The sequence below is a fragment of the Bos taurus genome, chromosome 13 (genome assembly GCF_002263795.3).
Source record: "Bos taurus isolate L1 Dominette 01449 registration number 42190680 breed Hereford chromosome 13, ARS-UCD2.0, whole genome shotgun sequence".
Taxonomy (NCBI): domain Eukaryota; kingdom Metazoa; phylum Chordata; class Mammalia; order Artiodactyla; family Bovidae; genus Bos; species Bos taurus.
The window spans coordinates 12,235,287-12,260,874 of NC_037340.1; the positions used below are offsets into that span (position 1 = coordinate 12,235,287).

Sequence of the window (25,588 nt, forward strand, 5' to 3'; positions counted from 1 at the left end):
TGGCTTTAGGCCGCCTGCGCAGATGACGTCGGCCTCGTTGTCATGGCCACCGCCGGCGTGGGCGTCCTTCTGAGGAGCACAGGAGGTGCGACCCTCTAAGGGGCCAGGCTGCCCGGTCTTTCCGCTGTGAGCACCTTTCTGAACGCAGGGTCCAGCAAGGGCTGTCTCCTTGACCTCGACCCCCAGGAGGCCCGGGGGTTAGAGTCAGGACACAACCCGAGCGACCGCCCCAGGAGTGCAGGACGGGTTCGATCCCCAGAACTGGAGCCGAGATGCCTCCAGAGCCCGCATGACCCAAAAAAACTTTATTTTGCTTCCATCTTACTGGAACTGCTGGGACGTTTTCAGAAATTTGTCTGTAGTTAATAGAACTTGTGAACTTTTCACTCTTCTACTATGGCCTTCCTGAGCAGCTTGAGGGATCTCAATTCCCCAACCATACATGGAACATCGCCCCCTGCCTTGGAATGCGGAGTTTTAACCACTGGATAGCGCCCCCACCCCCACACCCCCGCCCCAGATCCTTGTCTGCCTTGTCTAGTCTCTTTTGTCCCTTCGTGGACTGCATAGTGTAAAGGAAAGCAGATAATCTTAGCAATCTGCTAACCCAAATTTTAGTTCCTCCTACTTCTTAACGAGGACAATGAACAACACGGTTTATCTTTAACTTGCAAGTGTTTCTAATGTCAAGAAAAACGCCATATTGCAACAGGTGTTCAATAAACTATTTATTGAGGAAACACCATTCTACTCTTTCAGGATCATTTCTTATTTTTGTTCCATTATAGCTGGTTCTTCATATGAGTCAGAGAAGATGCAGGGGAGCAATGCTAAAGCAATATACTTTAATAAAAAGTCTTCCAAAATTAACTGGTTTGGCATCTTGCTACGGAGAACTAACAGTCCCTTCCTGCAAGGTAATTCAAAATAATGATGCATGTTGCAGTGATAATTGAGAGTAAGAAGGTTAAGATATAGAAGATATATCTCATGGCTCAACTTGGAGATTAACAAGAAACAGACTTAGGAGGTGTAAAGTTAAGACATTTGGAAAGATCTAAATTAAAAAAACTAGTCTTCCATCTAATTTTGTGCTTAGACTTTTGAAATATTTTAACTCAAGAAATCAAGAGATCTGAAAAAAAGATGACCCTGTGCTTTTATTTTTTTTCTAGTTTAATATACAACATTGATAACCATTCTTATTAAATAGATCCTTGTGGTTTTATTGGTTGACATTCATGGTACTAAGTTACATGATTTATGATGTGAATCACTAATCTACTGCTGTGGCTTGAACAACCTACACATTGATTCTAAAAGACACTGACAGTTGCCAGTAAAAGTGGAGAGGGTATTCCAGGGCCTCAGGTACTCTCCCATTTCTGAGAAAACAGTATTATGGCACAAGAATGGTATATGGTGGTTTCTGCAGCACCAAGCCATATAAAGCTAGGAAGTTTGCTGATGTTTAGTTATACTCTCCAGTACTAAGCACAATTTCCGAATAAGGCAATAGATTGGTGATCTCTAGAAGTCCCTGAAGCACCTAACACTGGGAAGTTCCTGCTATCAAAGTGATCCTTAAGTGCCACAAATATACATCATATGACAGCAGGGACTTTTAGAGGTGAGGCTGATCAACCAGTGGCTGAAATCCCCATATCAGACACCGCCCAGAGTTAATTAAAAATATTAAGGTATTGCGGCAAGATTAAGGGGGACAAAAAAGATACTATGGCAAAGTAGACCACCAATCAATTTCACTGTAGCTACAATTCAATAATAATGTGCTAAGGATCCTACACCCAGAGGTTTATATTTAATAGGACCAATACTTAAGGATAATGGGTAAAATAGTGTTCCTGAAGAACACAAATCAAGAATAATACAGCTTTGCTATAGTGTTTGATAAAACATTTTTCACAGTAGCTGGAAAGCAGCACCAGAGATGACATAAAATTAAAATATAGGTACTCAAGGACTTTGAATAAAGAAGGGAAGATTCATGAAAGTGACACACATTAAGAAAATCTGGAGGAAATACAGCAGTGGGACCCTGGCTCACACTATATGCCTGGGTGTACGTGTATAGGGAACTGTTGGGGTCTTCCCCTGTTCCAGAGCTGTCCTTGGACTTCCCCTGGCATGTGTTTTGTGTTTCAATAGTGACCTGATCAACCCCAAAAAAGAAAACTGCAAATCACTTCAGCCATGTCAGACTCTTTGTGACCCTATGGACTGTAACCCCCCAGGCTCCTCTGTCCATGGGATTCTTGAAGCAATAAATTCATGCTCAAGAACTTTTCCTGGGTACATACAGTTAATTAGAAAGAGGAAAGTCTAAAGACATCTGGTTCAGGACCCAGTTCTACAACTCACTCTGATCTAAAACAATATAACTAACATATGGCACATTTAAGCAGGAAAGTGACTTGTGGGATTCATGTCTCAAAGAACAATTCCTTTGGCTGTTCCATGTATTCTAGATTTACCTCTCCTCCACCCTCATCAGTCTCAATGTCTTCTAGGAATACAATCTTTTCATGGTACCTAGCGAGTGGAGGAGACAAGCCTTTCTTTTTATGGCAGTTTTCTTATAAGGAAGTAGTGTTTCTTCAAAGGACGTCATGGGTTGAAGGTCTTAGTGAGGATTTCTTCATGCTGCTGTAGGTGAATGGTGCCGATTCCCACAGCCGGTACAGGCAACGCGGGTCGGCTCACAAGACGGAGCTATTGTGGAAACAGAAAAGAAATAAAATGACATTTGAACTTGATCAGACCTCTGCTTAGCTTGCCCAGGGACACGACTGTATTTCTCTTAAGTTGTTTAACCATAAATCACCCTTTTAGAAAGTAATGAGTGACATAAACTAGATTACAGGGAGATCTATGTCACAACTGAAAACTAAATTCCAGGCATGATAAGATGAAACACATTCAGGAATTTGTCCTGTTCTTAGGTAACTGTTACTTGGTTTTAGCTGTAGGGTTTTCTAATTTAGAACTATTCACAGGTGAAAATGATTGGAGCCTCGTAAGCTGGTATCTGATGTTGAAGCTGAAACTCCAGTACTTTGGCCACCTGATGCCAAGAGCTGACTCATTTGAAAAGATCCTGTTGCTGGGAAAGATTGAGGGCAGGAGGAGAAGGGGACGGCAGAGGATGAGATGGTTAGATGGCATCACTGACTCAATGGACTTGAGTTTCGGTAAACTCCAGGAGTTGGTGATGGACAGGGAGGCCTGACGTGCTACAGTTCATGGGGTTGCAAAGAGTGGGACATGACTGAGCGACTGAACTGAACTGAAGCTGATATCAAGTAACTTGAGTTCTAAACAAAGCAGAATAGAAAGACAAACAGAAGCAAGCATGATTGTTCTTCTCTTGGGTTTATCTTCCTAAAGCATAACTAAGAACTTGGCCTTTGATGTTTACCAGCCTTGCAGGTGGGCCTGGAATAAGTGTTATTGTAAAACAAGCCAGCTCATGGCTCTTCTCCCCTGGGGCTTGGTTACTAATCTTTGGGACAAGAATGCTGAGTAGGCTAATGAGAAAGGTAGCCAACAGGTAGGTCTTCTACCTTTTTGAGTATAATCAATGTTTTTGTTTTGTTTTTTTAACATAATACTAGTAGGTACACATACACAACTTGCTGAACACTCAGAAGTTTAGTCTGAAAGAGGAGCCTAAAACTAGATTTTATATTTTAGTTTATCTTTATAGAACTTTGGACTGATAATAGGGGATAAACCTATTTGTTGGCACTCCAGAGGAAATGGGACACACACAAAACACTGCAAGGAAGAGCTGTTACCTTGCAGGCCAGCTGCTTCTCAAACCTTGGAGAAACAAAAAACCAAGGACCCATGTTCTGAGGCTCCTCTTGACTCCAGATAACATCTATAATAGAAGAAATTTCATCTCAGTACAGCGAGTAAATGTATATACAACATACTACACACACAAAAACACACAATATGTATGTGTGTGCACATACATACACATACCATACATGCTATCTATATATGTATATATACATACATATACATATATATATGCACATACATACAAATACACACATATATCCTCAATACATACCTTTCTAATATGGCACAGTGTTATCTTTTTTTTTTTGAGAAATGCATAGTCATATATCCATCACCATCACCACATCACCACAATGATATAGAACAATCCTCTCAATCCCAAATATCCCCTCATTCTGTCCTTTATACTCAACTCTTCCTCCCACCCCTAGCCTCCAGCAATCACTGATCTTTTCTCTATCCACAAAGTTCTGCCTTTTCCAGATCAAGCAGATAAATGGAATCACACAGCCAGCCTTTTGGGTCTGGCTTCCATGAATTAGCAAAATCCATCGGTGATTTTGCCAACCGCAATAGTTCACTCTCTTTCATTGCTGAGGATTAAGATATTGTAGGGATGCACATCCTTCACCAATTGAAGGATGTTCGAATCATTTCCAGTTTGGGGAAATTATGAATAGAGCTTTCTATTGACATTCACACACGGATTTTTCCTTTCTCTTGGGTAAATACCTAGGAGTGGGACTGCTGGGTGGTACAGTAACTCTGTGTGTAACTGCATGAGAAACTGACAAACTGTTTTCCAGAGTGACTGGATGGACCAGTCTGTATCCCCCCCAGCAGTGATTGAGGGTACCAGTTGTCCTGCATCATTATCAGTCCTTCATATTGTTTTGTTTCCCTTTTAGTTATTTGAATTGGTATGTAGTCATATCTCACTTTAGCTTAATTTGCATTTCTCTATCACTGATTATGTTGAGGATCCTTTCATATGGTTATTTGCCATGTGGTTCTTTGGTAAAATGCCAGTTCAATTCTTTTGCACCTTTTGAAAAACTGGATTATACGTTTTCTCACTGTTGAGTTTTCAGAGCTCTTGAAACATTCTGGAGACTCCTTTGTCAGATACGTATACTTAAAAATATTTTCTCCTAGCTTTCAGCTTGTCTTTTTTATATTCTTTGCAGTGCCTTTCACAGTGCAGAAGTTTTTCATTTTGGTAAAATCCAGTTTTTCTTTTCTGGAACGTGCTTTTGGTATTATGTCTAAGAACTTTTTGCCTAACCCAAGGTCATAAAAATTTTCATCCATTTTATTCTAGAAATTTTATAGCTTTACATTTAGGTCTGTGATCTACTTTGAGTTAATTTCTGTGTGGGTGCATATAGATATCCAATTATTCCAGCCCCACTTGCTGAAAAGGCCTTTCTTTTACAATCATACTGGATTTATCATAAATGATAGTATAGCATTGACAGTACACATTCTTCCAAACTCAAGAAATTAGATGTCATATGAGAGGGAGGGAGAGTGAAAGGGACACCAGAAAAGACATGGAGACATTGGCTTTAGCTGACCTATTTTCACATCTCCAGATTCCATGAGAGGTAACTTTCTAGTAACTCTCACTTCCCCTGTACCAGTTTTTCATTTGAGATATTCCAAATACATTTCAGGTACCTTAAAAACAAAGAGCTAAACAAGAAGGACTCTTTACCTCTAACGTGTTTGTATTTGCTCATCTCTTGCTGCAGCGAATCCAGTGGGAAAGGACAGAGTTCTTCTATTCGGATGATGGCAAAGTCATGCTTCCTGGCCTCCAAAGATTCTCTTTGCTTCATCAGGGCATAGAAATGTTTGCCACAGCAGAACACCAGACTCTTAACCCTGTTGGGCAGAAAAGGGACAATTGGGTGGGGGAGAAGTATCTTAAAATAAGAATTGTAGGGATTACCCTGGTGGTCCAGTGCTGAGACTCCATGCTCCCAATGCAGGGGACCAGGTTCCACCCCTGGCCAGGGAACTAGGTCTCACATGTGGCAACTAAGAGTTCGTCTGCTGAAACTAAAGATCCCGTGTGCTGCAACTAAGACCTGAGAAGCCAAAATAAATTTTTAAATAATTTTTTTTTTTTAAGGTAAGAATTGTAGCAGAAGAAAGGAGGGACCACAGAGATTAAAATGCTTTGCCTCTGAAGCAGTGGGGGTGCTGTAGTGGGGTTCAGTCATGCTATGCAGTGGGAAACCTTTAGTAACATATACTCCAAAATTGACTCTTGTGTGTATAATCTAACTCCTACACCATAGACTTAAAGGACTTATGTTTCAGAATAGAGATTAGGGTCATTTGGTTCACTTAACACGAACGAGTTCTCCCACTCGTCACAAATCCACTGCTGAGTATGAAAATAGAGCTCCACTTCAGATTACTTTTTTGGATCCACAGATGAATCTCCAATGACCGGTTTGAATGTTGTTCCTGGTGCCATTTCCTGAAGAGTTGATACAGCTGCCTAAGGAGGGGGAGAAAAAGACACAAATCTATCAACCAATGGACAGGAGTTGAAGATGCTTTTACTTACAAGGGATCTTTCCAAGAACTAGTGTCAAAATTCTCTCCTGGGGCTATAAATAAACATATGTACTGATAAACATAGTATCTTTCTCAAAAGTATCTGTTCTGCATACTTCAAGGTAAAATTGTTTCTCTGAAGTTACAGACTATTACCTTTTTGTCCGGTGCCATGATAAAATTTTAACAATTAGAATTTGTTTGATGACTCAACTGGATTATCAATTAAAAATCTGCCTTAATCTGTGGGAATCAGAAACACTATATAGAATTTGTATTGTAAGCCAGCATAGCTAAGGTAGTGCAATTATTTCTGTCTTTAGGATTTTGATGATAATTTATAAACATAAACATCAATCAGAACAATATATGGATATTGTGAAAAGAAATTTTATTACTGAGCTCAATTTAAATATATACTTGTTGGGAATTGCCTGGCGGTCCTGTGGTTAGGACTCAGCACTTTCAGTGCCAAGGGTCTGGGTTTCAATCCCTGGTCAGGGAACCAAGATCCCAAAATAAATACTTATAAAGAACTTAAAGTAGAAAACTGATGAAGCCCAAGGTGAAGGATTTGATCTTTTCTGCTGTCATCTAAGTTAGTTTCCTTATAGTCTAGTCCCAGCTGAGTATATGACATTTAGTTGAGGTCATTGAGGACAGCCATCTAAATGCTGGAATATTGTGATATAATCTAAAAAAATTATATTAGCTATTGCTAAGTACCTCAGTTGTGTCCAACTCTGTGACCCTAATGGACTGTAGCCCACTAGGCTCTTCTGTCTATGGGATTCTCCAGGCAAGAACAGTGGAGTGGGTTGCCATGCCATCCTCCAGGGGATCTTCCTGACCCAGGGATTGAACCCAAGTCTCTTAAGTCTCCGTCCTTGGCAAGTGGGTTCTTTACCACTAGCATTACCTGGGAAACCCTAAAGGGGACACTCTGGCTACATAACAGGAGGCAATCTTTCTCCTTTCTGAACCAGAGTCCTTTGTCAGTCCCCACTTCCTATAGCAGGAATGAAAAGGAACTGGAGTTCAGAGTCATGTACCAAACTGGTGTGGGGTTTTGGTACCACTTGACAGGTGTACCTCTGAGTCATGTCTGCCACATGGCAAGTCACCTCTGAGTAGGCCATGCATGGAGAGGGTTGGCTGTGTATATTATATTCTGCTAGATCACTGTACCAATTTTCAGGAAGAAATCAGATTTCAGTACTGGTACTGCTGACTTTCCACTAACAAAAGGACTTACGTGTCTAATGAAGATATTTGATGACTTAATAAGCATAGTTTTTCATTTTAAAATCTATAGACTAGCTGTTGGTATTTTTTAAATTCCCCAAGGAAGGCTTCACTTATTTGTTTAATAAACTGTATATTAGACCTGGGGAGAGGGGTGGAGCATTAGGGCCAGAAAATGAATTCTTATTCTCAATTTCAAACAGCAAAAGAAATTCTCAGTAAAACTTTTAACAGTTCACTCAATACCTAATAATATATATATATATATAAAATATATTTAATATCATTAGTCTCCTTTTAGGTATGAGAGAGGGAGCAGATGACAACCTTAGGGATACAATGAAAGTTGGGTTCAAGAATCACAGATGTATATAATTCTTAGAAATAAACTATAGTAACTTTACATTTTGACGTGGCCCCTTTCACATTGATATTTCAAATATCAGTGTCAAGAGAGCCCCATCAGAAAGACAGCATAAAGGGACTTCCCTGGCGGTCCAGCGGTTAAGACCATGTGATCCCAAAGCAGGGGGCTCAGTTTCAATCCCTAGTCAGAGAACTAAGATGCTGCATGCCACATGTAATGGCCAAAAACCAAACAAGCAAAAAATGGAAGAAAGAAAGGGATTGCATTCACTTGTCTCAAATGTTCCGTGATGTTCCTTAAGCCACCTCAAAACACACAGGGTTGTTCTCAGAGAGAACAAGTAGACCAAACAAATGAACTGCTGCCATTGGTGAAAGAAGCTGAGAAGCATTCCCTCATTATTGACCCCTGAGGCTGAGCTGGGACAGGTGAGGTGTCTGGAGCTCCACACACAAGCGGGTGCTCACTCTGGGAGAGCTCCAGTGCCCACAACCAACAGTGAGACCAAGGGTCACCTCACTCCCCTCCAAATGCTGGAAACCACCGAAAAAGACAACTGTGAAGCCAAATCCCTGGCAGCTTCTCTCAACACCCATCACTTCCAAACACACACTCTCTGACCTTGGTGAGAAGCACACAACAGTCTCATACAGCCAAGTCCTGAACGACACAGTCCACCTCACCAATGGCATCCCAATAAACATGAACATTTGATTCTAATTCAGACTCTCATACAAAACTGAAAAAAATGATAGCAGATGGGATAAATACATGCTTCAGTTCAGTTCAGTCGCTCAGTCGTGTCTGACTCTTCGCGACCCCATGAATTGCAGCACGCCAGGCCTCCCTGTCCATCACCAATTCCCAGAGTTCACTCAGACTCACGTCCATCGAGTCAGTGATGCCATCCAGCTATCTCATCCTCTGTCGTCCCCTTCTCCTCCTGCCCCCAATCCCTCCCAGCATCAGAGTCTTTTCCAATGAGTCAACTCTTCGCATGAGGTGGCCAAAGTACTGGAGTTTCAGCTTCAGCATCAGTCCTTCCAAAGAAATCCCAGGGCAGATCTCCTTCAGAATGGACTGGTTGGATCTCTTGCAGTCCAAGGGACTCTCAAGAGTCTTCTCCAACACCACAGTTCAAAAGCATCAATTCTTCAGCGCTCAGCCTTCTTCACAGTCCAACTCTCACATCCATACATGACCACAGGAATTCTGCCCCTTGAAAACTAGCATATTTGTGTGATTTAAAAACCATTTGTGCGCTTAACACTTAGGGTAAATCAAGAGAAAATGTACCCTTGTGAAGCCAGGAAGTAGATAATTTATATTGTTGCAATGTTCGAAAGGGAGTCTACCTGTGATAAATCATTTCACCAAAAAAGTCTAAATAAAAGTCAGTAAGGGGGCACTCTCCATCCCCCTTCTGATGTCTATGTCAGAACCTTTCTCTGTCCCTTTTCACTTTAATAAAACTCTGCTACACACACAAACACACACACACACACAAAATCAATGAATAAAACCACTTGTTTTCATCAAAGTACTTTAAATTCCCAACTTGTGACTATAAACATAGCAGTGCTGACACCATTTGGACTTTGAAATGTTTTCTAAAAGATTATTTCTGCTCAGGCTGGGATTCCAGGGTGATAATATCTGCTATGCCTGTCCTTCACAACAATGAAACTGCAAGCGACCTGGATTTCTAGTTATTCTTGAAAGGTTAAAAAAAGAGAGACACAGCAGCATGGCCAACTAAAACTAAAGAGACACTTCTATTATTTAGAACTGTAACCAGATATACAAGAGAGGGAAATGCAGGGGAAAATATGGCCAGAGGAGAAAGACTGACAAACCAGCTTTCAGCTTTTTCTACTTACGGGGAGTCTGAGCAGTGTCTTCGGAGAAACAAGGATGAGGGGCTTCCTGAAGTTCCGAATCATCTGTCTCCGGAGCAGGTGGAAGTACTGGGCGGGCGTGGTGGGGTGAGCCACGCACATGTTCACAGTGTCCCCATCCACACCCTCCTCTGTGCTGTCACACATCTGGGAGGGAAGTGAGAGGAAGGAGCCGACAGTCAAGTCAGCTCACTCCATCCCAAGGGCACAGGCTATGCTAAGGGAAACCAGGCATCTCCACGAGATGGAGAGGAGATGTGTCTCTTCCTCACAGAAGAAGACCAGAAGGTAAATGTATGACCCATGAAGAATTCACCAGGAGAGGCCTGATGGCTCCCATCTGCCGAGTCTGTGTGTTCTAACGTGGTTCTTTCCAAACACGGTGGGCTGCAAGAAGCATCTTAAGAGGGGGAAATCCCTGATGATCCAGTGGTCAGGACTCAGTGCTTTCACTGTTTAGGGCACAGGTTCAATCCCTGCTTGGGGTACTAATATCCCACAAGCTGTGTGGCATGGCCAAAAATAATTAAAATTTTAAAAAGAAGTATCTGGAAGGGACTTTTTGAAAAATACAGACTTTGATGCCTGTGGAGTGAATATGTTGGAAGGATGCACTGTCTGAATCTCACTCTCCTGATGAAATAAATGCAAGGATAGTTTGTTTTATAGACAAGAATAAAAACAGCTAACAAGGTTGAAATGCTGAGGATGAGGAAGGAACTCTCAGAAGACTCTGCTGGGACAGAAAGTGGAGGCATGTCTTCTAACCCCAGTCAAGAAGCAGTGGAGAGGAATTCCCTGGCAGTTTATCAGTTAGTACTGGGTGCTTTCACTGCTAGGGCCTGGGTTTGATCCCTGGTCAGGTAACTAAAATCCTACAAGCTGGGCTGCATGCCCAAAAACAAAAACAAAACTGATGACTCCCAAATTGTATCTTTTGCGTATTCATTTCCTAAACTTCTTTGAAAAATTACAGTTTTGTATTTCACACTCAATTCTTTTAATTTACTTGCAATTTATTTCTGTAATCTAATTTTTATGAAATTATTTATCTGTCTTTACCAACCAAACAGTTATATGCATTTATCTATCTACTGTTTTATCTACCTATCACCTTTATATATATTTTATCTGCATGCATGCTAAAATAATTACTGATATGCACATACTTAGGGCGATGTGTACTGACATCTTCATTTACTTTCAAATACATGCAAAAATTACATGGATTTACAGATAGAGGAATGACGGATGAATAGATACATGATAAAACATTAAAATAAAACATTAATGGCAGAATGTAGCAAGTGGGCATATGAATATTCTCTGTAAAATTTTTCCACCTTTTCTTTATGCTTGAAATTTTTTATAATAAAATATTAGGAAGTAATATGCATTAAGTGGCATTGGTAATGATTCTTACCAAAAGATAATGGTAATTTCTGGGTTGTTACTTCAAATTTTTAACAGTCATGAATCATTTTATAAAAATACTATCACTTCTTAGATCTCAGCTTGGTCCTAATGCCTGTGTGTGTGCTCAGTCACTCAGTCACATCTGACTCTTTGCAACCCCATGGACTGCAGCCCACCAGGCAGCTCTGTCGATGGGATTTTCCAGGCAAGAATACTGGAGTGGGTTGCCATTTCCTCTACCAGAGGGTCTTCCCAGCTTAGGGACAGAACCTTCATCTCTTGTGGCTCCTGCATTGGCAGGAAGATTCTTTACCACTGAGCCACCTGGGAAGCCCTTGGTCCCTGTATCTCTGTTTATAAAAGGCTCCTTAGATGATTCCAATGATCAGCTTGACTCAGAAGCTACTGATATTTGCTGCATAAGAAGAACTTTCACTGCCATGAAATCATGATACTAACATGCTTGAAGCATTGTATTCCAAGAAATATTGACTGACATTGCATTAGATCTGTTTCATTCAAATACTACGATGTCTTATTACAGTCCAAGGTTCACATTCAGGAGTGTCTGCAGGAGGCAGTTCTATTTCAGAGCACCTAGGAAGCAGGGGAAACATTCCTTGGAATCTAGAAGGCAGTGGACATACCTGCAAGAAACGCTCTATTCGACAAGATGAGTGCTCCGGTCCAGCCCCGTCGTACCCGTGGGGAAGGAGGACCACAATGCCGCTCTGGAGGAGCCACTTGGCCTCGCCTGTAAAGCAGCGGTGGGCGTGAGAACCTGCAATGCAGGTGCCAGACCACCCTAGGTGACTGGGCAGGAAGACACCTGTTAGTTTGCTGCTGCTGCTGAGTCGCTTCAGTCGTGTCTGACTCTGTGCGACCCCATAGACGGCAGGCCACCAGGCTCCCCCGTCCCTGGGATTCTCCAGGCAAGAACACTGGAGTGGGTTGCCATTTCCTGCTGCTGGACCCCCTCAAAAGCATTTTCAGTGCACGTGCTTTCTCCTTAGGAGGAAAATACAGACAAACCTCCAAGATATTGCAGGTTCCAGCCCAGGACTCTGAAGTAAATTGAGTCGCATGAGTTGTTTGGTTTCCCACTGTGTGTAAAATTCATATTTACACTAAACCACAGTCTAGCAAATGTGCAAGAGCACCGTGACTGAAAAAACCATGCACATACCTTAATCAAAAGAAACTTCTTGCTAAAAACTGCTAACCATCATCTGAGCCTTCAGCAATCAGTCTTTTCACAACAGTGACATCAAAGATCACTGATCACAAATCACCATCCAAAATATACTAATAATGCAAAAGCTTAAAATATGGCAAGTACCAAAATGTGACACAGAGACAAGAAGTGAGCAAATGCCATTGGAAAAATGATATGGATACACTTGCTCAATGCAGATTGCCAGGTAAAAAAAAAAACGTAGTGACTTTCTCTATAGTCCAGTGGTTAACAATCCCCCTTCCAATGCAGAGGACAAGGGTTCAATCCCTGGTCCAGAAGATTCCACATGCCTCAGGGCAACTAAGCCCATGTGCCACAACTACTGAGCCGTAGAATCCGAGATCCAAAACAAGAGAAGCAGGCTGTTTAGAAGAGTCTCTGGACATGGCAAAGTCCAGTCTCCTCAAGCCTCTTTTCTTCGTCAGGACCACAAAGTTACAGAGAAGCAACCATGAGAAGGGCCTGAGGTGTGCACACAAAATCCATAAGTGGTTCCCCCAGAAAATGGGGGGAGGGTCTCGGGGGAGACTCAGACTTGCACTTAATATACTTGGAATCTCTACAATGAGCGGGCACTGCTTTTGTAAGTGATGATTAAACCTAGTAAGATGCACAACTTCCAACTCTGAGATACTTGTGTGACCCTGGGCTGTGGGGAGCAGCTTTTCAAGACCGTCATTCATTCTAATCACGCTTCCCTGGTGGCTCAGATAGTAGAGTCCACCTGCAATGCAGGAGACCCAGATTCAATCCCTGGGTTGGGAAGATCCCCTGGAGAAGGGAATGGCAAGCCACTCCAGTTTTCTTGCCTGGAGAATCCCATGGACAGAGGAGCCTAGTGGGGTGTCCACGGGGTCACAAGAGTCGGACATGAATGAGCAACTGACACACACATTCATTCTAATCACAAGTCCTCACTGTGTCACCACTGCCTGCTTGTTATTCATGCTGTAGTTACTCAACACACACCAAGAGCAGACCTGAAAATCAGACCTCTTAGGAGTGGGGCAAGTATAGGCACCATTCCCTAGAGCCAAGCACGCTCCCCGGGAGACACAGCCTTTCTGCTCTCAGAGGCTTATGTGCTCTTCCCAACAGCATATTGAACTGTATGACAGCTGCTATGCCCCAGTGGATGACAGGATGGGCCCTCAGGTAGTGGGGCAAGGGACGCTGTGGCCACAGCTATGTCCCCATTCCATACGCTTGTACCCATGCAGCTGGTGTGATGCGTCCACCAGACACCAACCTCCAGAGATGAACGTGTCAAAGATGATCTGGGCACCATTGAAGAAATCGCCAAACTGAGCCTCCCAGAGGGGCAGCAGGTTAGGGCTCTCAATGCTCATCCCATACTCAAATCCCAGGACGGCCTCTTCCGACAGTGGGCTGTTGCTGACCTAGCGCAATATTCAAAGTTAACTGATACCATATATCAAATCACAAATCAATAAAAGACATTGATTGGGTAGGGGAAATACTAGACATTTCGGTATCTAGATCACCAATCTAGATAACTGATCAAGATGGGGATTTTAGACTAATTTAAAGAAAATATGAGTTGCGTGTCCTTTAAGTAATTCCCTGGAATCTTGCTTTGGACAAGTGTATTTTTTTAAAATATTGAATATCAGTAAACCCCATGCTCTCAGACAAATTGCTAGAGTAGGGAAAAAAGATGATACGCCACTAATTGTACCTTAAAGGATAATTCAATAAACTTCATGTGCCAGGCACCACTGGAGAAGGCGATGGCACCCCACTCCAGTCCTCTTGCCTGGAAAATCCCATGGACGGAGGAGCCTGGTGGGCTGCCGTCCATGGGGTCGCTAAGAGTCAGACACAACTGAGCGACTTCACTTTGACTTTTCACTTTCATGCACTGGAGAAGAAAATGGCAACCCACTCCAGTGTTCTTGCCTAGAGAATCCCAGGGATGAGGGAGCCTGGTGGGCTGCCGTCTATGGGGTTGCACAGAGTCGGACACGACTGAAGTGACTTAGCAGCAGCCAGGCACCATGCTAGTTGTTAGAGAAACAAAAATGAAAAGACCCAGGCTCTGCTCTTGAATCTAATGAATCTAACTCAGTGACTGGAAATACATGGTAATAGATAAATTCATCAAGCCTGCTAAGTCCTTGGGAATAAAATAAGCTTATGGAAGTCAGGTTTTTTTTTTTAAGTTGTCAAGAAATATTGGCCTATTATCCACATCTTTGATTTATTTTAATGAATTCAGCAACAAGCAGGTTATAATGTCAATTTTGCATTGACAAAATGAACATCCATTGGACATTTACCTGAATACAGATAAGTACCTGGAGTGAAACAGCTCTAGTCTACTTGCTAGTCTGTTACTTCCATTCCAAGTGGATCAACCTGCACTGTCTATCCATTTAGCATCCCCTTATTTCAAAAAGTACTGAACCCAAAGTTCAGATGTTACCGACATCTATCGCTAAGAAGTCTGTAGCTACGATCATTGACCTGGGTGTTACACTAGATAATGAAATGTCCTACCTCTAGAAACCCCTTTTGATTAGGGTCCATATGGTTCAGGGGGATATAAGTGTCATCTGTCTTCTGGCAAACAACCATTGCGTGCCTCTGGCTAAAAGTTCCACGGCCCACATCTTGGCCACTCAGACGGACATTAAAACCTTAAGCAAGCAAGAAGGGGAAAAGAAAAATCCAGATTCCCATGAATAACCTAAGTGATAATAAGGCCTGATGACCCTGAATTCTTATACACCAGCTCATCCTGAGAATCACTCTTAAGATAATAGATTATCCTTCTTAAAATGTACCTGTCCTATATTCAAAACTCTGTAGTCAAAGTGAATTGTTTAAGAATGAAGAGTCATCATTTGGCCTACAATTACTAGGGAAAATATCTTTCCAATACAGTCATGCCTGAATCCTGTGTTTCCATAGTCTATTTGCTGATGAAGGTTATTAACATGACTTATACTAAGATTAAACAGTGTTTTCAGGTAAGAAGAATCACCATGTCTGAGAACCTCTCTAGTCAATAAAAATGATACAATGTAGCTGTAACTCAAAACTGCAGGCATCACGAATGAGAGATGTCATATAACGGCATCCCCTATCCGCTGTGCAGCTATACAGAGAAGTCGTACCTTCAGCAAGCAATGAGCCCAATGCAAGAGCTTCTGCCGTGGCCCAGTCTAACTTTGTTCCATCCATCACTTTCTCCACTCGAGACTAAAATTGAAGGGGAGGGGAAAAGAAACTTTTAAGAGCTCACATCCTGTTTCACACTGAGTTCAAAAAATGTAATGCAACAATGGTTAAGGCTCCAAAACATAGTATTAAATACAACAGGAGGCGCAGAAGGTAACATGAGAGTAATGACAGCAAGTATATGACGTTTGAAAGCAGGCAAAACAAACAGGCACTCAGGTGAGTGGTTAACCTGGCGGATGGATGAGAGGAGGTATCAGGGAGTTGGCTGAGTGGGGAGAGTGGGGCTGTATGGTGTAAGTAATCTTCTTTCTGTCAGACGGTGAGTACACAGATTTTTTTCATGGTCTCTACACCTATAATAGAAACTTACAAACCAAGCTAGTGTTTTAAAAATAATCCAGAGTTCATCATGCCTTCATCCAAGTTCAAGAAAGATGAAGGCCTGTATCTCCTTGCTTTCCCAGTTTTATAGCTGGAAGTTCCATGTTCCAGGAAACCACCAAGTTGCAGGCAAACCAGAGCAGTGTATGTCAATTTATACTTAACACAAGACAATAGGTAAAACCTCAATATGTTTAAGGATCCAAATGTTACTTTTGGGGACTATGTGTATTGATTTTTATTCATTTTATTTAAGCCATCCCCCTACCTACCCAAAATGAAAGTGTCTTCTGCTCACAGCTCAGAAAAACCAAAATGGGCATTTCTGTGTGGCTGAGTTTTTAATAACGGGCATGTAGTAACTGTATATATAATGTATAAGACATGTTTGGGTTTAAAAAAATAATAATAATAAAATAAAATAAAAATTTTTTTTATGTGGACAATTTTTTAGATCTTTATTGAATTTGTTATAATATTGCTTCTGTTGTTTATATTCTGGTTTTTTGGCAGTGAGATCTGTGGGACCTTAGCTCTCTGACCAGAGAGGGAACCCCCACCCCCTGCATTGGAAGGCAAATTGGACCATGGCACGTTGGACCACCAGGGACGTCCCTAGACATTATGAATGAATGAATGAATGACTAAGTGAAGGAAAAATAGAAGTTAGAGGTAGACAAAATCTGAGTTAATTGACAGTCTGTACCAAAACTCAGCTAGGATCAGTTTGTAGAAACTAATGACTCACATTAAACATCTGTCAAGTACATTAGCCAACCAACAAGACCAGACCAACGCCAATTCCTTGGCTGTGAGAGATGGACAAAGAATGCCTGGGGGTGTCTGGGCTCCCCACCTGCACATGCATCTTCAGAAGGTGACTGTGTATCTGGAACTCCTCAGGCACCTCCACAGACTTCTTACCAATAAACTGCAGGAGGTCAAGGGGCACACCTGTGTTCCAGGAAGTAATACAAGCTTCCGGCTGAACCAAGCCTTGCCAATGGGCCTGCAGGCTCGTGGCAGGGGGCCTGTAGTGGGCCGCATGAGTCAAATGGCCATTTAACTTCACATAATAGGAGGCTTTGATTTCCGACACCTCCTCCTGGGTTGTGAGTCCGTTGGCCATAAGGTACTCTGCATACATATCAGGGATGCTCTTCCGGGCTCTGTCCAAGGAGGAGGGAAACAAAAATCAATCACGTTTGTAAAAATCAAAAAGAGACAGACACAGTTATTATCAAAGGTATTCTGAAGTGTCGTTGTTATAAAAACGTATGCAGGAAATGTTTTGGGACTAGACAGAGGAGGTGCTTGTATTAATACAATTCACACTGAATCGTTCACTTTAAAATGGTCCATTTTAACCTAGTATATAGCATATGGAATACTGCTCAATGTTATGTGGCAGCCTGGATAGGACAGGAGTTTGGGGAAGAATGGATACATATATATGTATGGCTGAGTCCTTTTGCTGTGCACATGAAACTAACAACATTGTGAACTGGCTATACGCCAATATAAAATAAAAAGTTAAAAAAAAATGGTCCATTTAAGGAATTCTGTGTCAGTCCAGCAGCTAAGACTCCATGCTTCCATTGCAGGGGGTGTAAGGGAACTAAGGTCCCATATGCCATGCCAAGCAGCCAAAAAAAAAGATCTATTTTATGTCATGTGACTTTCACACCAATAACTTTGTTTTTTAAAGGTAATGGTGTGTAACCACTTGTTCCAGGCAAGCTAGAGAAAACAAGTTTATCTTTATAGGCTTCTGTCTGCAGTCAGGTAGAAATAATGAGTAGAGGAGTTTTTTTTGCTTGTTTGTTTTTTACCAATTGTTAATTCTGGACAGTTATTTATGAGGCTGACCTACATTATCTACTTATTCTGCATTCTTTTACTTAAAAAAGTTTGAACCAAATTTGCCAACACCTGTTTCAGGTTGCTTGAATAAGCCTGTAACTATTCTGCATCTGGATTTTACAAAAATAGAAATAACCATGCTGCTGCTCTGCATTCCCATAATATTTTACATGACAAAGTCTGGTCACATTGACCACTGTAATCCTTAAAAAAAGTGAAAGGTAGACAGGATATATTCTTAAAATTGGGGTCCTGAGTCACATCATTCGGGTGCTAAGTTCAAAGCTAAATGGACGGACTTCCTCAGTGGTTCAGTGGTTGAGAATCCACCTTCCAATGCAGGGGACATGGGTTCGATCCCTGGTCTAGGAACCAAGATTCAACATGCCACGGGGAAACTAGAGAGCCCTTGTGCTGCAACAAGAAAAGCCTGTGGGTTGCAAGAAAGACCAGTGCAGCCAAAAGAAAAGGAAAAAAGAAAACTGGGTGATTTAAAAAAAAAAAAAGCTCAATGGAGAACTCAGATTTGTTCCTCCAAGGGCAGTCTGCTACCTATGACCAGAAAGGCCCATAAAATGTCACCAAGTTTATTCCTCTGCTTTAATTTATGTCTATGAGGAAATCAAGTAGGAAAGAGGGATCTGTTTTACTTTCTAGCATCTAAAAAGGTAAATCTCAAGACCTGGCTCGGAGAAGGCAATGGCACCCCACTCCAGTACTCTTGCCTAGAAAATCCCATGGACGGAGGAGCCTGGTAGGCTGCAGTCCATGGGGTCGCTAACAGTGGGACACGACTGAGCGACTTCACTTTCACTTTTCACTTTCCTGCATTGGAGAAGGAAATGGCAACCCACTCCAGTGTTCTTGCCTGGAGAATCCCAGGGATGGGGGAGCCTGGTGGGCTGCTGTCTATGGGGTCGCACTGAGTCAGACTCGACTGAAGCGACTTAGCAGCAGCGGCAGCAAGACCTGGCTGTTCATTCCTCCCACCTGCTAAGTGAGGCTGTTAAGCTTCCCTTTGTCTCTTCACTGAGGAGACATGTAGAGTTGGAAAAACATGGGGAGCTTTCCTGTGACCCGCAGGGTGATCATCCCAGTGTGCCCAGGGCTGTCCCAGTTTGAGCACTGAGACTGTCACATCCCAGGCACACTGGGAAAGCTGGTCACCTTCCTGAAGTGAGTCTAATACAAATATTAATGTGAGCACTGCAGGGGAGAGGGCACATGATGGCTCAGCCTCGTACCTGATGATCTGGTACATGCCCGGGTTGGTGAAGAAGGGCTCGTCCAGCTCATTGTGGCCCCACTGCCTGTAGCACAACAAGTCAACAATCACATCTTTCCGGAACTGGCGCTGGTATTCGAACGCCAGTTGTGCGGCCCGCACCACTTCCTCTGGGCTGTCTCCATTGACGTGGATGATGGCGCAGCCCACCAGCTTCCCTGAGGCAGAGAAGACAGAAATGAAGCCAGCCAGTCACCCAATGAACCTACCCGCAAATCCTGTTGCCCGCCTGGGGAGACAGCCCACATTGTAGGGGTAGTTTGGCTTGGGTGTTAAGAACCTGCACTTTGGGATTTCCTTGGAAGCCTAGTGGTTAGGATTCTGGGCTTTCACTGCCAAGGCCAGGTTCAATCCCTGGTCAGGGAACTGATATCCTACAAGTCATACAGTGCAACACCTCCCCACCTACCACCAAAAAAAAAGAAAAAAAGAACCTTCACTTTGGAGGCCAGCTGACAAGAGAGAGTTTCAGACCCAGTATTTGTGTCTGTGTGATCCTGGTAAAGTCATGAATTCCAGTCTCCTAATCTGGGACACTGGAATAATGCTCCTATCTCCCAGTGAGGTCCTAAAGCATCAGTGAGTTAATGCATACAAAGTGCTTAACAGCCTGGTACCTAATAACGGATGTGTGTGTGTTATTATCATTATGACTATTATCTTTCCTCCTGACATAAAAGGGTCTTTAAAAGATGTAGCCTAAGGGGAAAAAAAAGGATTTCTTCAAAGAGTTGGTTGAGAATGAATTTTCAAAATCTCTAACTAATCACAAAAAATTCACATAGATAGTCCCAAATGGCAACCAGGCCAGGCTCTGGATGTAAAAACAGTACAGTTCTCACCATCTGACAGTTCTCCCAACTCTATGAAATAGGGAATGAATAATAAGAAGCCCTGTGTTTCTTTTAATATTGTCAATTTCCACAGGTTAAAATAGGACGCCTTTGCTTCTTCATATCTGATTTCCAACCAGACCCTCTGGCCAGATTTACCGGTTGAACACATCCTTTTTGACTGTGGTCTTGGGTACTCTGAATATCTAAAGACAATTACTCCAGTTGTACTAACTGTGTTGATCTCTGGATTATACCAGATCATTCAACTGGATACATCAGCAATTTGAGATGGGACCCTTTAAGTTCTATTCTTGTCTTATTTCCTGGGATTGAAAGATCACACTCGGACTTTGAAAGGAATATTAACAACACTGTTGGTGACCACTCACCATATCTAATCCCAAAATTAAAATGGGACCAGCAGTGAGGTTCCCTCTTCTGAGTGAACTATAATAGAAGTTTCTCTAGGAATGCCTTATTTGACTCAACATCAGCTCTTCCCTGGGTTACATACCGATGTCACTACAGTATAAGGAAGACCTTCCTCTTTCTGCAGGAGTGGTGTAACCCAGCTGGTTATTGACAATCAAATGGACACTCCCACCAATTCTGAAATGCGGGAGATTAGAGAGCGTAAATGTTTCAGGAACAATCCCTTGACCACAGAAAGAAGCATCACCATGAACCTAGATCATGGGGGAGAGATAAGAAAATGAACGTAAGCGGTGGAGACATTTAGGTTTAGTAACCTAATAGTAACAGCAACAAAAAACAACCATGCTCTCAGCACTCCCTGGTTGCCACATGCCACGTGCATGCTCAGTTGTGTCCGACTCTGTGACCCCGTAGACTGTAGCCCACCAGGCTCCTCTGTCCATGGGATTTCCCAGGCAAGAATACTGGAGTATGTCGCTATTTCCTGCTCCAGGGGATCTTCCTGACCCAGGGATTGAACCTGCATCTGCTATGGCTCCTGCATTGGCCGGCAGATCCTTTACCACTGAGCCACCAGGGAAGCCCTGTCCCTGTACCTCTGTTTATAAAAAGCTGCTCCCTCCCCTCCTAAAAATCTGCTCATTATAGAAGTTCCTAAAGCAGCTCTCAATGATGCTAAATCAGCCCTTTTCCTCTTGCAGCTAAGACCAGCTGACCTATTCCTTCCACCCTACATCATCACCTGTACCCCTGGCCTCTTGCATCCCCATCAACATGGTAGTGTGCACAGCAGCACCAGAGAAGGTAGGGTGATGGGAGACGCAGGAGAATCAGCTCTAGGAAAGCAGTCATGAAAGTGGCCTGCAAGATGCAAGGAACAAAATAAGTTCGAACCCTCACTCTTCCCCAGTCAGATTTCCCCCAAAATGAGAGGGTGTCGCTCACATCACCTCCTCCTCGCTAGGTGTGTTGGACACCACTGTGAACATAAAAGAGAATGATTGACAGCAAAGACGGGGGGTGGGGGGCGAGGAGCATATCATACACAAATGAAAGGAGGCTTTGAGGAAAGGGCAAAATACTGTTTTAAGAGAATCTCTGAAACGTGCTCTTCTTCCAAACCTTTCGAAATCTACTAGATCATGATAGCACAAGACCTGACAAGGTCCTACTGTAGAGCACAGGGAACTATATTCAACATCCTGTAATAAACCAGAATGGAAAAGAATTTTTAAAAGAATGTATATATATGTGTATAAATAACTCACTTTGCTATATTGCAGAAATTAACACAATACTGTAAATCAACTACACTTCAATAAAGAACTTAAAAAAAAACTGGGAAATGGAAGGTGATAGAAAGGGGAGTCAATTTTTTTTGGAAAAGTTGAAAGCAAATAATGGGGGAATTGTAGATCCTAGGGGAAAGTATGGGTGCCACTGACTTCATGCTATATAGAAGGCTATTATATCAATAAGGTGTATGTTGTACATATAAAGTTTATGTAATGTTATATAATAAATGTATTTTAAAAGTTATTAAGTAAAAAAATAAGGGATAATTGGAGAGAATAGCATGGAAACATATACATTACCATATGTAAAATAGATAGCAAGTGAGAATTTACTGTATAAAACAGGGAGCTCAACCCAGTGTTCTCTGACAAGCTAGAGGCGTGGGAGATGGGGCGGGGGGGTTCAGGAGGGAGGGAACATATGTATGTATACCTGTCACTGATTTGTGTTGATGAGTGGGAGAGGTCAATACAATATTGTAGAGCAATTATCCTCCAATAATTGTATTTTGTTCTATATTTCTCAATACTGTAAAATTACAATCTTTGATAATTAAAAAAAAAAATAAAGGGAGTTTTGATAAAACAAAAAAGAAAAAAACAAATAAACAAACAAAATGCTCAACAAAAGAATAACATGATCTGAAAAAAAAGGGTAAAATGACCTGATATGGGGAATTACATGGCGGTCCAGTGGTTAGGACTCAGTGCTTTCACTACCGAGGCCTGGGTTCAATCCCTTAGATGGGGAAGCTAAGATCCCAAAAGCCTCTTCGTGTGGCAAAAAAAGTTAATTAATTTGTTCAGTCGCTAAGTCCTGTCCAACTCTTTGTGACCCCATGGACTGCAGCATGCCAGGCTTCCCTGTCCTTCACTATCTCCCCGAGTTTGCTCAAACTCATGTCTATTGAGTTGGTGATGCCATCCAACTGCCTCATCCTCTGTCGTCCCCTTCTCCTCCTGCCCTCAATCTTTCCCAGCATCAGGGTCTTTTCCAATGAGTCAGCTCCTTGCATCACGTGGCCGAAGTACTGGAGTTTCAGCTTCAGCACCAGTCCTTCCAAAGAATATTCAGGGTTGATTTCCTTTAGAAATGACTGGTTTGATCTTGCAGTCCATGGGATTCTCAAGAGTCTTCTTCAGCACCACAACTCAAAAGCATCAGTTCTTCGGTGTTCAGCCTTCTTTATGGTCCAACTCTGACATCCATACATGACTACTGGAAAAACCATAGCTTTGACTATACAGAACTTTCTCAGCAAAGTGAAGTCTCTGCTTTTTAATATGCTATCTAGGTTTGTCATAGTTTTTCTTCAAGGAGCAAAAGTCTTTTAATTTCGTGACTGCAGTCACTGTCCACATTAATTCTGGAACCCAAGAATATGAAATATGACACTGTTTCCACTTTTTCTCCCATCTATTTGCCATGAAGTGACAGGACCAGATGCCATGATCTTTGTTTTTTTAATGTTGAGTTTTAAGCCAGATTTTTCTCTCTCCTCTTTCATCTTCATCAAGAGGCATTTTAGATCCTCTTCACTTTCTGCCATTAAAGTGGTTACCATCTGCATACTTGAGGTTGTTGATATTTCTCCCAGCAATCTTGATTCCAGCTTGTGAGTTATCCAGTCTGGAATTCTGCACGATGTACTCTGCATATAAGTTAAATATGCAGGGTGACAATATACAATCTTGACATACTCCTTTCCCAATTTTGAACCAGTCCATTGTAATTAATCTGATATGGTAACCACTGTGGCCCTAATTAATAGCAGAAATAAAAGACTTAAATACGTATGAAGAAAGAATCCTTGGAAGGTAACTTTTTTAATGACAGTGAAAATATCCTTAAAAGAGTAATTTGTATATACAAGTAGAACATTTTAGTTAAGAAAGGAATCCCTGCTTTCCTTGGTGAACTCTCCAGCCCACACCTTCCTCTAGATCAGATCAGATCAGTCGCTCAGTCGTATCCAACTCTTTGTGACCCCATGAATCGCAGCACGCCAGGTCTCCCTGTACATCACCAACTCCTGGAGTTCACTCAGACTCACGTCCATCGAGTCAGTGATGCCATCCAGCCATCTCATCCTCTGTCGTCCCCTTCTCCTCCTGCCCCCAATCCCTCCAAGCATCAGAGTCTTTTCCAATGAGTCAACTCTTCACATGAGGTGGCCAAAGTACTGGAGTTTCAGCTTTCGCATCATTCCTTCCAAAGAAATCCCAGGGCTCATCTCCTTCAGAATGGACTGGTTGGATCTCCTTGCAGTCCAAGGGACTCTCAAGAGTCTTCTCCAACACCACAGTTCAAAAGCATCAATTCTTCGGCGCTCAGCCTTCTTCACAGTCCAACTCTCACATCCATACATGACCACAGGAAAAACCATAGCCTTGACTAGACGAACCTTTGTTGGCAAAGTAATATCTCTACTTTTGAATATGCTCTCTAGGCTGGTCATAACTTTCCTTCCAAGAAGTAAGCGTCTTTTAATATCATGGCTGCAGTCACCATCTGTAGTGATTTTGGAGCCCAGAAAAATAAAAGTCTGACACTGTTTCCCCATCTATTGCCATGAAGTGGTGGGACCGGATGCCATGATCTTCGTTTTCTGAATGTTGAGCTTTAAGCCAACTTTTTCACTCTCCACTTTCACTTTCATCAAGAGGCTTTTTAGTTCCTCTTCACTTTCTGCCATAAGGGTGGTATCATCTGCATATCTGAGGTTATTGATATTTCTCCCAGCAATCTTGATTCCAGCTTGTGCTTCTTCCAGCCCAGCGTTTCTCATGATGTACTCTGAATAGAAGTTCAATAAGCAGGGTGACAATATACAGCCTTGACGTACTCCTTTTCCTATTTGGAACCAGTCTGTTGTTCCATGTCCAGTTCTAACTGTGGCTTCCTGACCTGCATATAGGTTTCTCAAGAGGCAGGTCAGGTGGTCTGGTATTCCCATCTCTTTCAGAATTTTTCACAGTTTATTGTGATCCACACAGTCAAAGGCTTTGGCATAGTCAATAAAGCAGAAATAGATGATTTTCTGGAACTCTCTTGCTTTTTCCATGATCCATCAGATGTTGGCAATTTGATCTCTGGTTCCTCTGCCTTTTCTAAAACCAGCTTGAACATCAGGAAGTTCACGGTTCACATTTTGCTGTAGCCTGGCTTGGAGAATTTTGAGCCTTACTTTACTAGCGTGTGAGATGAGTGCAATTGTGTGGTAGTTTGAGCATCCTTTGGCATTGCCTTTCTTTGGGATTGGAATGAAAACTGACCTTTTCCAGTCCTGTGGCCACTGCTGAGTTTTTCAAATTTGCTGGCATATTGAGTGCAGCACTTTCACAGCATCATCTGTCAGGATTTGGAATAGCTCAACTGGAATTCCATCACCTCCCCTAGCTTTGTTCGTAGTGATGCTTTCTAAGGCCCACTTGACTTCACATTCCAGGATGTCTGGCTCTAGGCAAGTGTGAGTGATCACACCATCGTGATTATCTGGGTTGTGAAGATCTTTTTTGTACAGTTCTTCTGTGTATTCTTGCCATCTCTTCTTAATATCTTCTGCTTCTGTTAGGTCCATACCATTTCTGTCCCTTATCGAGCCCATCTTTGCATGAAATGTTCCTTTGGTATCTCTGATTTTCTTGAAGAGATCCCTAGTCTTTCCCATTCTGTTGTTTTCCTCTATTTCTTTGCATTGATCGCTGAAGAAGGCTTTCT

The 25,588-nt window shown here is 42.3% G+C and overlaps 1 protein-coding gene across 2 annotated transcripts in view; it reads right to left on the minus strand.

The window, feature by feature from the left end:
* Window positions 1–715: 715 nt before the first annotated feature.
* Window positions 716–25,588, minus strand: part of DHTKD1 (dehydrogenase E1 and transketolase domain containing 1) — a 45,749-nt gene continuing 20,876 nt past the window's right edge. The window contains exons 6-17 of one of the 2 annotated variants that reach the window (NM_001205838.2): window positions 20,652–20,823; window positions 19,261–19,459; window positions 17,010–17,322; window positions 15,706–15,790; window positions 15,086–15,225; window positions 13,815–13,965; window positions 11,976–12,082; window positions 9,895–10,059; window positions 6,261–6,343; window positions 5,549–5,718; window positions 3,819–3,904; window positions 716–2,733 (exon numbers count right to left, since the gene is read on the minus strand). In NM_001205838.2, the coding sequence (NP_001192767.2) occupies window positions 2,629–2,733; window positions 3,819–3,904; window positions 5,549–5,718; window positions 6,261–6,343; window positions 9,895–10,059; window positions 11,976–12,082; window positions 13,815–13,965; window positions 15,086–15,225; window positions 15,706–15,790; window positions 17,010–17,322; window positions 19,261–19,459; window positions 20,652–20,823 (1,776 nt within the window). In that variant the 3' untranslated portion in view covers window positions 716–2,628. Of the gene's footprint in view, window positions 2,734–3,818; window positions 3,905–5,548; window positions 5,719–6,191; window positions 6,344–9,894; window positions 10,060–11,975; window positions 12,083–13,814; window positions 13,966–15,085; window positions 15,226–15,705; window positions 15,791–17,009; window positions 17,323–19,260; window positions 19,460–20,651; window positions 20,824–25,588 lie in introns of those variants that run through there. The other variant, XR_003037689.2, reaches the window with a different exon arrangement.